Raw genomic sequence first — 12,193 nt, 5'->3', positions numbered from 1 at the left:
TAAATCTTCTTTTAGTATCAATACAAAGATTTAGGCCTAAAAAAACAAGATATGTGTGTGTGTGTGTGTGTTTATGTATTATTAAACTAAATTATTAATCTGTGCATTTAGTTGAAAATTCAAAAAGTAAACTCTCCCAAGTTCGAATTGCCGGAGCTGAATACACGGCCCAGTGTTCGTCCAATTTTGGCAGCCAAAGGTCGGCTAAAGTTTTTGGACTAATATCGGCATTTTATTCGGCCCAGTGTTGAGCCAGTGCTGGCAGCCTATATTAACTATTTATATTTGCCGATCCTCCACCGATGCTTGGCCCAGAATCGGCACTTTATCTCGCCAAGTCTCACTTTTAGCACCTGATAAACAAAAATTACACGCCAGATAAAAAAAATGTATTGAGAAATTGTCAAAGTTCGGAATGAATTTTGTTAAGTTGTGTCATTAAACATTTTAAATGTTTATGAAAAATTACATTTCCTGTCATTGCAAAAAGTTGTAAAGCAGGGTACAACGGACAACAACGAAATATTACGCAAAGAAAAATTGTAATGGATTTACATTATTTATTTAAAAATTATTGTATTGATATTCCTGTTAACAGTTCGTGTATTTTACATTTACACAACATCGATAATAATAAATAATTAGAAAAAGAGAGCTTTAAATTTGGTTCTTTAACTTTTCTGAACTGCAGCTTATGAGGATGGCTTTTTGACAGTTTCAACTTGTCAGTTTAGCGCAGTGGTTAGCACTCCCGACTGCTAGGCCATAATAGATTTAGGTATATAGATGTAGGTTCGATACCCCGTAGCGTTAGAAATTTTATTTGCAATATAATGTTCAAAATGTAATATATGTATTCAATCCAAACAGGACCATTAATATTTATATTGAAAGTACTCGAAATCAATTAATATTTATTTTTTAAACACCTTTTTTCTCATATCCTTAAACCTTGGAGTATAGCAGTATTGGTACCCAGTGTTGGGCCGGCAATGGCAGCCAAGCCTTGCCTGCCAAGTCAAAGCCATAGTTATCAATCCGGCAATGGCGCGACGATGGCAGCTAGGTTTGGTCCAGTACTAGTACCCAGTGTGGGGCCGACAATGGCTGCCAAGTGCAGGCCATAGTTATCATTCCGTCATTGGTGCGATAATGGCGACCGAGCTTCGGCAATATTTTCGCCGACTGTGGGCCAATGTTGGGCCGTATGTGACATCGCACTTGGGGTTTTATTGGTTAAAACTTTGGCTGTGTATTTAAAAATCTGGAAAATTTTATCAAGCTAGTTCATACGCGCGCGACTTGCTAATTTACTTGCAGTTATTTTATTTGTAAATGAAGTTCAATATGATACCGCGATATTAATTTTTGCTTTAATAACTTTTATTTGTGCACGGCTACACTCTCAAGATGCAGAATAAATTATTGCGCAACACTAAACATTTTTATGCGAGTTTGGATAAAACATCTACAATGTCGGTGCGTACAAATATTCATAGAAATACATGGTAAATGATCTCGACTCAAGAAGAGTCCAAATGCCAAGCTATTTCCAGCGCTCCTAGCACTTGGATGAGTGACCATCTACGACGTACGACCGAGTTGTGTACTCGAATTTTGAAAACCCGGCTAAACTCGGGAGTTGGTTTTCTGCAGTTTTCACCTTATCTAGCCAAATGTTTAGGAAACTGAGATTAATTCGAATAATTTTGTTTGTAGCCGCATTGTCATCAAATTGTACTTAAATTCATACAGACTATTATGAAATTACTGGAAGAAGTTAATAAAAAGAAATAATTACTGAAACTAATGAAAATGAACATTTTTACCATCATACAGTTTTAATTTCTTTTTTAATTCTTATTAAATATATAATGCATACACTTTCTTATAAAAACTAATTTGTTTAAAATATTCAAATGGTTCCAAATCTACAAAACAGTCAAGTCCTGAGTTTTTTTATGAAATTTATTTTAATAATAATAGTGATGGGAAATACATTCTTTGTTGATTCCGTAAACAAATTATGCGTCTCACTTCAAAAATAGCCAAATTTAATTAAAATTGAAATTGTTTCAATAAATTCAGTAAATTTACAAAGCAACATTGAAAAGAGTCATCGAATGGACCTTCCTAGTTGATTTCGAAAACAAATTGACTGGTAGGATAAAGGCCAAACTCTTAATTTTTTAATTAAAATGTCAGTTTTAGTTTTTTAATTAAAATGGTTTAAATAATTAATATTTTATGTAAATTTGCAAAGCAATATAGAAGTGAGTCATCGTATAGACATTCTTAGTTAATTTCGAAAACAACTTGACTCGTAGGATAATGGTCAAACTTTTAATTTTTCAATTAAAATTGTTTAAATAATTAATAGTTTTTGTAAATTTGAAAAGCAGCATAAAAAAAAGTCATTGTATAGACATTCTTAGTCGACTTCTTCCAAAAGTTGACTCTTATAAAAACGGTTAAACTCTTAGTTCTTAAATTGAAATTCTGTAAATAATTAATAGTTCTTGTAAATTTGCAAAGCAAAATAGAAAGCAGTCATCAGATAGACATTCTTGGTTGACTCCGCAAATACATTGACTCTTAAGAAAAAGGGACTTTTAATTTTGTAATTAAAATTATTAAAACAACTAATTCATCTTGTAAAATACGAAGCAAAATAAAAAAGAGTTATCGTATAGACATTCTTACTTAAATCCGTAAAAAAATCGACTTGTAGGAAAAACGGCAAACTCCTAATTTTTAAATTAAAATTGGTTAAATAATTAACAGTTCTTGTAAATTTACAAAGCAATATAGAAAAGAGTCATCGGATAAACACTCTTAGTTTGCTTCCGCAAAGAAAACTGGCTTTTAGAAACGTTAATTTTAGTTTTTTAATTAAAATTATTTAAATAATTAACATTTTGTATAAATTCGCATAGCAAAATGGAAAATAGCCATCGGGTAGACATTCTTAGTTAACTTCGTAAATAAACCTACTTGTAGAAAAAAGAACAACCTCTTAATTTTTTAATAAAAATTGTTTCAATAAATATTAGTTCATGTAGATTTACAAAACAACATAATAAATTAAACGTATTCTTTAAAAAATTGCTATTTATGAAAATTGTTTAAATAATTACAATGTTTTGAAGATTAAATAAATGTTCAAAAAAACAAAGATGAGCTCCACTCGAATTCGGTACGATCGCTAGGAATGTTTATTTCCGTAATGTAAACATATCCCTCGAGCATTTACCGCCGCCAAACGGATCACTCGGGAAACGCACTTCGGTGGAAATACCTTGGCTTCATAAGGGTGCTTCCATGCCTCTGCAAGCAGGCAACCTGCATGTAGAAACCCCATAAGAGTGAGAGAGATAGAGAATGTTCCATCTCTTTCACTCTTATGGGTTTTCTTCATGCAGGCTGCCTGTTTGCAGAGGCATAGAAACACCCTGATACGCAGCTCTGTCATTAACCTAAATGTGATTCTAGATCGCTGATCTCGATTCTGATCTCGATTCAGATCTCGATTCTAATGAATTGGTGGCGCGTTTAAATCCAACCAATAGGTGAAGAGATAATGTGGCTTCAGACTTCGAGATTACATCGCAACCTCTTTTTTATGATAGGATTCATTGTACAATTTTGACTTGAATTTCATTTAAAGCTAGCTCTAAGGCGTCAAGGCATGCTCGAGGGATATGTTTACATTATAGACGTAAACATTCCTAGCGATCGTACCGAATTAGAGTAGAGCTCATATTTGTTTTTTTAAACATTTATTTAATCTTCAAACATTGTAATTATTTAAACAATTTTCATAAATGGCAATTTTTTAAAGAATACGTTTAATTTATTATGTTGCTTTGTAAATTTACAAGAAATATTCATTATTTGAACAATTTTCATTTAAAATTAGGACTAAGAATGTCTATCTAATGACTGTTTTCTATGTTGCTTTGTAAATCTACAAAAACTAATATTTATTGAAACAATTTTTATTAAAAACTTAAGAGTTTGCCCTTTTTTCTACAAGTAGGTTTATTTACGAAGTTAACTAAGAATGTCTACCCGATAGCTATTTTCCATTTTGCTATGCGAATTTATACAAACTGTTAATTATTTAAATAATTTTAATTAAAAAACTAAAATTGACCTTCTTTCTAAAAGCCAGTTTTGTTTGCGGAGTCCAACTGAGAGTTTTTATCCGATGACTTTTTTCTATATTGCTTTGTAAATTTACAAGAACTGTTATTTATTTAACCAATTTTAATTAACAAATTAGGAGTTTGCCGTTTTTCCTACAAGTCGATTTTTTTACGGATTCAAGTAAGAATGTCTACACGATAACTCTTTTTTATTTTGCTTCGTATTTCACAAGATGTATTAGTTGTTTTAACAATTTTAATTAAAAAATTAAAAGTGCCCTTTTCTTAAGAGTCAATGTATTTGCGGAGTGAACCAAGAATGTCTATCTGATGACTGCTTTTTATTTTGCTTTGAAAATTTACAAGAACTATAAATTATTTACAGAATTTCAATTTATGAACTAAGAGCTTAGCCGTTTTTATACGAGTCAATTTTTGGAAGAAGTCGACTAAGAATGTCTATACAATGACTCTTTTTTATGCTGCTTTTCAAATTTACAAAAATGATTAATTATTTAAACAATTTTAATTGAAAAATTAAAGGTTTGACCTTTATCCTACGAGTCAAGTTGTTTTCGAAATTAACTAAGAATATCTATACGGTGACTCATTTCTATATTGCTTTGCAAATTTACATAAAATATTAATTATTTAAACTATTATAATTAAAAAACTAAAACTGACCTTTTTTCAACGAGCCAGTTTGTTTGCGAAATCAACTAAGAATGTCTATCCGATGACTCTTTTCTATTTTGCTATACAAATTTACATAAACTAAAGTAAGTGTGCCAGTTATCGGAAGCTTAAGGCGAATTTCAGATTTCAAATTATTAAAAATTTAAATTAAACATATTTAAAGCTTAAGAAATGGGTTTTATCGAATAAAGCATACCTTTAAAAAGGTGAATTACTTATTACTTGTAACATATCCCATTAGAATGAATATTATAAGAAGTTCGAAGTTATAAATACGAGAATGCATGGGTTATCGGCAAATCAGAAAGCTGGCTGCTTCAGTTATCGGCACTTCGATGTGTGAGTGATCGGCAATAGCGTTTCGGAAAAAACATTTTTGCTGAGAATGAAGAACACAACAGCTTACTATATATAAAATACTGCCCACCTGCCGACAAACCATGCATTGACAAAAACTGGCACATATACCTTATTAGTTAATCAAACAATTTTAATTAAAAAACAAAATGTGACCTTTTTCTATGAGTCAATGTGTTTGCTGAGTCAACTAAGAATGTCTATCCGATGACTCTTTTTTATATTGTTTTGCAAACTTACAAGAACTATTAATTATTTCAACAATTTTACTTTAAGTACAATTGATGACAATGCGGCTACAAACAAAATTATTCGAATTAATCTCAGTTTCCTAAACATTTGGCTAGATAAGGTGAAAACTGCAGAAAACCAACTCCCGAGTTTAGCCGGGTTTTCAAAATTCGAGTACATAACTCGGTCGTACGTCGTAGATGGTCACCCATCCAAGTGCTAGGAGCGCTGGAAATGGCTTGACATTTGGACTCTTCTTGATTCGAGATCATTTATCATGTGTTTCTATGAAAATTTGTACGCACCGGCATTTTAGATGTTTTTTCCAAACTTGCTGTGAGGGATCTCGAAAATTAAGGGAAAGGTGGGGGATTTGGAACGTCGAGAAGCGGGTGTAGTTAATTAAGGAGGGAAAACATTTAACAAAAAAGGTTTTATTAACCAACTTACAGGAGTTTCAATGTTGAATTCGCCTAGGTAACTCGAACCGGGCGGCGAAGTCGAGACCGGGGATGCTGTGTCGTAGTGGGTGGGTGGCGTCGGAACGTCTGGGGGTTAAGAGACTGGGCAGACGACCAGGGAGACTAAGACTCGATGCGTACTGAACATTCGGAGATGAGGTTTTTGGGGTATATAGGCCGGGGTGGCTCTCCCCACTCCCAATCCTAGGCCCACAGGGCCATATAGTTGTGAGGTGCTTGTAATTTCGTTACAACCTCCCCCCCTCTGTTTGGAAGGACGTTTATTTTTTCAGTAATTCCTCCGTTTTCTCAATTTCGTCGTTGTGTGTCAGGCAAGATTCTTCCTCTGTCAGATCTAGCTGAATATAATCGTCATCTTCTTCCTCGTTTTTCTTATCTTCCATCTTTTGTGCTGTTTGTCTTTCTTTTAGTTCTTTCCATTCCTCCTTTCTTAGAGTAATTTTTATAATTTCTTTTAATTCCTGATGTGCCTCTATCCAGCCTCCTTTTATGTATCTTTCCTGTCTTAATTTTAATAATCTTTTCATTTCTTCTGTTTCCTTCTGTTCTCTTTCCTTGTCCTGCTGTATTTTTATTTTTTCGAATACTTCTTCCAGTGTTTTATTTTCTTCTAGTTTTTGATTTTGCTTTTCCTCTTCTTCTTTTTGTTTCTTCTCTTTCAATCCTCTTCTTACTTCTTCCATTGTTGGAAGGCCGTAGAAAATTCTTTTTTCCTCTGCTAATTTTTTAATTCTCGGATCCCCTCTTTTTAATCAGCTTTCTTCCTCCTATCTATCTCCTTTATTCTGTTCATCCTCTCCTCTATTGTCTCTGTTGCCGGTGGTTGCAGAAGATGAACCCACTTTTTACATACATGGGTCAATAATTCTTCCCCCACCAATCCCAGAAGGCAATCCTTGCATTTGAGGACTAACCGTGGATCCATTATTCTGAAAATAAATGCCATTTCTGTTTTTTGTTGTTTTTGTAAATTTTGGTGTTTGTGTCATTTTTCTGTTTTTTTCAGTGGTGTAACAGAATCAAATTATTTACATGCATACCATTCAAAAGAAAAAATTCAAACTTTACTTTTTACCAATAAATTTTTTAATATCTTTTACGTTCCAATTACCTACAGACTTACCATTTTTTGTTTTAATTTCGTAAATTGTTGGTGAAATTTTTGCTTTAATAAAAAATGGTCCTTCGAAATTTTTATGCAATTTTTGAGCTAGTCCTTCCCCTTTATTTGATAATGTTTTATTGCTTTTAAGTACTCGCTCACCAATTTCATAAGTTAAAGGTCTACGTCTTAGATTGTAATACCTAGATTGTTTTTCATTTGCGGTATCTAAATTTTTAACCACTTCCTCTCTAATTATTTTTAATTTTCGCATCCTAGTTGCCCATTTTTCTGAGTCTTGAAATTCTATTTCGCTTTTTCCCTCTAAATTTTTATTTAGCGCTTGAATTGGTTGGAGTTCCCTGCCTAGATTTAAAAAAGCTGGTGTGAAACCTGTTGATGAATGTTTACTAGTATTTAACGCAAATTGCAGATCATCTAAATTTTCGTCCCATGTTTTATGGTCCTTTTCTAAATACGCTTTAATTGCTGTTTTAATTAACCTATTACTTCTTTCAGTCGAATTTGACTGTGCATGATATTTAGGAGTTTTCGAATGTCTAATACCAAATGTTTTTGTTAAATTAACTATTGATTTATTTACGTACACTTTTCCATTATCTGTAAACAAAATTCTAGACTACCCCATTTTGAAATTATACGTTTATGAAATTCTTTTTCCACTGTTGACGATAATTTATTTTTTACTGGAATAATTTCTACCCATTTTGTAAACATATCAAAAAATACTAAAATGTATTGATTTCTTGATTTTGTCATTGGCAATGGACCCATCATGTCAGATGCGACTACTGCCCATGGTTCTTCGATTATACGCTTTCCCATTAAACCTTTCTTCGATTATACGCTTTCCCGTTAAACCTATCTGATTGTTTACTTTAGGTTTTATTCTCGGACAAATATCACATTCTTTCACATATTTAAGAGTTTCAGAATACATTCCGGGCCAAAAATAATTTTCGGAAATTTTCGCGTAGGTTGTTTCCCTGCCTAAGTGTCCTGCTTGTTTATTATCGTGATTTTCAATCAAAACAATTTCATAATCATATTCTAATAATTCTAACGCCCATCTTGCTAATCGGCCAGTTGGATTTTTTAAATTATGTAAACACCTTAATGCAATGTGGTCTGTGACTACTTAAAAAAAATAACCTTCCAAGTATGGTCTAAACTTTCTTATTGCCCAAACTACTGCTAAACATTCTTTTTCGGAAGCCGAATATTTTCGTTCTCCTCCGTTCAGACCTCTACTTGCAAAAGCTATAACGTAATTTTCGTCATTAGCATCAGTTTCAAGTTGGAATGGGCTTCCAAAATCAGGGCAGGCTAAAATCGGTGCTGTCGTTAGTAAGTGTTTAATAGTCGTAAATACCTGTTCCTGTTTGTCAGAGCATTCCCACTTTACTTCCTTTTTTAATAATTTTTGTAAAGGTTCTATAATTTCTGCAAATTTTGCAATAAATTTCCTATACCAAGAAGCTATTCCTATAAGTTTTTAAACTTGTTTAATTTTTTTTGGCCTTGGAAAATTTAAAACTGGTTCGATTTTTTCTTCATCAACTTGTAATCCTTTTTCATTTACTAAAAAGCCCAAATATTTAATTTCGTAACATCCAAATTCGCATTTATCCAAACCTATTGTTAAACCTGCATTTTCAATTTTATCTAAAACTATCTCCAAATATTTTAAATGCTCTTCAAAATTTTTAGAAGCTATAATTATATCATCGAGATAGCAAAACACATTTGGCTTTAATTCTGGTGTTATTATTGTGTCCATCAGGCGTTGGAATGTAGCAGGAGCATTTGTTAATCCAAATGGCATCCTCTTAAATTGATACATTCCTTTGCCTGGTACTATAAAAGCTGTAATTGGTTTCGATTCTTCGTCCAGTGGTATCTGGTGGTATGCTGAACGAAGATCGATTTGAGATATGTATCTTGCTGATCTTAATGTGTGTAATATTTCAGACATTATTGGAATTGGGTAAAATCTTTTTTCGTAATTTTATTTACTTTTCTGAAATCTAAACAAAATCTGTATTTTCCATTAGGTTTTTTAATCATTACTATCGGATTTGACCAATCGCTATTCGATGGTTCTATTATTTTTTCTTCTAAAAGTCTATCTACTTCCTCGTACATAAAATCTCTTATTTTTGGTGATATGTAATATTATCTTTGCTTAATTGGTTCATGACCTTGCACATCTATTTTATCACTAGTTAGATGTGTCGGTTTTAACTCTGTTCCTTGATTCGTAATTTTTCTTTTAATTACATTTTCTAATTGCACTTGTTGTGCTTCATTTAACTCTATTATCCCTTCAGAAATTTCATCGCAAAATTCTAAATTTCTCTTTCTTTCTATTTTTACGCGTTTTATATTATTATTAATAACCGCATTATTCCTAAAATTATACCAATTACTTTTCCTAATTGCTAATAATTTTTCTATTATTGAATCTTTTTTTTCCTCCTTTTTATCTAATTCCTTCTTAAATTTAGAATCATTTTTCTCTTTAATGCATTTCAATGGCCCTTTAAATTCTGTATTTAAATTCCTATCTTTATTTTTCACCTGTAACTTTGTATTTATTTTGTTTCTATCCTTATTTGTTTTTCTTTCTCTCTATATATTTCGACTAGCCTGCTTATCTAAACTCTGAACGCCCACGCTGGCACGCGCCAGTGTTGCGTCGCTCGCCTTGTAGGGTTTAGGGTGTGGGGCACCATGTCCCCGTACACTCTGTGCCGGCTGGGATGCTAGCGGGATCGAGTCTAGTTCATCACCTGTAAGGAGGGGTTGGGGTGGGGTGTGTGGCGACACGGGAGAAGAGACTTCGCACTGTAGCAAATCTGTCTCTCTCTCTCGGATATTATTTCTCAGGCTAATCTTCGTTCCGAACTTTAGTTTGCTTTTCTCGCTTTCCCTATTCTTACTAGCTCTCGTTTCTCTTTCTTCCATTATCGGCTCCTGCATTTTAATTACTTTTGATTTAATCAAATATCTTATATGTGGTAATTCTGGTAACCACTAAATCTTTTTCTCATAATCCATCTTCAATCCTATTTTTTCTATCATAACCGTTCCTATTATTCCGATCGATTTGAATTCCGGTACCAATCTAAATAAGAAATATTTTTCTACGTGTCCAATTTTAATTGAAATCAAAGCTTGACCTATTATTTTCATATTTTGTCCATTCGCGACCTTTAATGTACCATTTATCGGTTTTTTAATCTCATAATCTAACTCTTTAACGGTTTTTATAAATTTTTCACCTATGTATGAGTGAGTTGCACCGGTGTCAACTAGCACTTCAAATTTATGATTTTCAAAATCTATCATAAGGTGGAATCGTATTTCGTCTGAGTCATTTGTGTCTATGTCAAGTAATTCTGGCAGTCTCTGGTTCTATCTGCTATTTTCCGCCTTCAATAGCGACCGTATGCGTTTCCCTGATTTAAACTATACCAACAATCCCGTCGAAAATGGCCTACTTTCCCGCAATTGTAGCATGTTAAGGGTTCTCGCGATCTATTATTAAAATTTCGGTTTCCTAAATTTGGATCAACGAAATTCTGTGCGCTTGGACTCATTTCTCCTTTTTTATTATCCCTACTTTTTTCATATCTTGAAATCGAATTATGATTTTTTTGTCCTTAATCATCTTTTTTATTTTCAGATTTATTTTTATTTTCTTCCGCGTGATATCAAAGCGCTGGTATTTGCGGAGTGTTTTCAAATTTTCGAGTCTGTGTGTCTCTTAACAGCTGATTAATTGTATTTAATAATACTTGGCCAGCTGTGTTTTGATTTCTGAAATTACTGTTATTATGCAGAAATCTCTGATTTCCTGGGTATCTTTGATTACTTCTAAAATTTGTATTATTATTTTGAAATCTTTAATTAAAAAATGTCGAATTTCCATTTGGAAAATTTGATTTGTATTGTTGCATGCTTTGTTGGTTTAAATACTTCGGTCTAAATTGTTTATGTTGATTTTGATCATAATTTAATCTTTGATATCTATTTTCATTTTCGTTTTTTATATTATTTTGACGTTGATTATTTTCTGGTTCGTTTTTAATTTTATCATTTTTGACATTATTTTTATCTAAAATGCTTAACTGTTGACCTCTAATTTTAGATTTTGATAATTCTGTTTCCCATTCTCGCCCTAAAATTTCTAATTCTGAGAAACTCGAAAAAGCATTTCTTGAGATATAAACTTTATATTCGATTCTTAAATTTTCATAGGTCTTTCTTAATTGCCATTCTAGGCTCGGATGTGGCATTAATTTTTCGAATAACTGTTTAATTTCTGTAACAAAAGCATGAATGTCTTGTTCTTTTTTCTGATTGAAAAATTTTATTTTATTTTTAATTATTTCAGTATATCTCTCATTTAAGTAATTTTCTTTAAAATGTTCAATAAATGCGTCTAAATGTTGCCAATTATTTTTATTTACCTGAAACCAGCCTAATGCTTCTTCCTCGAAAACAGCATCTAAATTTTTCAAAATGTCTTTTTCATTAATTTTATAACCTTTTTTAAATCTCATTCAATTATTTAGGAAATAATTTGAGCTATTTTCTGTGTTGTTTTTAAATTTAATGGGCCAATTTGACATTATTTGGAAAGGGGTTTGTATCATTCCGAATGGAAACAGAGTTACTGGAATTTCATTCATATTATTTTCATTAATTTCTTCTCTTTCCCTATCGGTCTCTCTTTCCCTAACCATTCGACTTTGCGTTTCTCTTTCGTAATGTGGCAAATGCAATTTTCTTATAATTGATTGCCTGTGTATCGGTCTCGGTAATGAGTATTCGTCCCTTTGACCGCTACCCCTGTTTACTATTACGCTTTTTCTTGCACCTGCCAACGAGTGCCTTTGCTCAATTAAATCTAATTCTGTTTCTTCGAAATGAACCGTATTTTGTACATTTCGTAATTTATTACTTTGAGAATTTAACTTTTGACTTAAATTTAAGATTCTATCCATTTTATCGTTTAAATTTTTAATTTCGTCCGATAGTTCTTTAACTTTAATTTTATCGCTTTTCTTTTCTTCAAAATTTATTAATTCTTGTGCCTCATTCCAAAATTCATTATTATTTTCTATAAAAGAATCAATTTCGAAAGTTCT

General features: G+C 32.2%; 1 protein-coding gene across 1 annotated transcript in view; it reads right to left on the bottom strand.

Annotated features, from left to right (window-relative positions):
• Positions 1 to 10,474: 10,474 nt before the first annotated feature.
• The window catches only part of LOC117175607 (CCHC-type zinc finger protein CG3800-like), a gene marked incomplete at its 5' end in the record, with an annotated part of 90,149 nt that continues 88,430 nt past the window's right edge, over positions 10,475 to 12,193 (bottom strand). The window contains one exon of the mRNA XM_033365315.1: positions 10,475 to 10,560. Coding sequence (XP_033221206.1) covers positions 10,475 to 10,560 — 86 coding nt within the window. The remainder of the gene's footprint in view (positions 10,561 to 12,193) is intronic.

Source organism: Belonocnema kinseyi, chromosome 6 (assembly GCF_010883055.1).
Source record: "Belonocnema kinseyi isolate 2016_QV_RU_SX_M_011 chromosome 6, B_treatae_v1, whole genome shotgun sequence".
In the NCBI taxonomy this organism is placed as follows: domain Eukaryota; kingdom Metazoa; phylum Arthropoda; class Insecta; order Hymenoptera; family Cynipidae; genus Belonocnema; species Belonocnema kinseyi.
The sequence above is the reverse complement of the archived record's forward strand: the minus strand, read 5'-3'. Positions and strand labels throughout refer to the sequence as shown.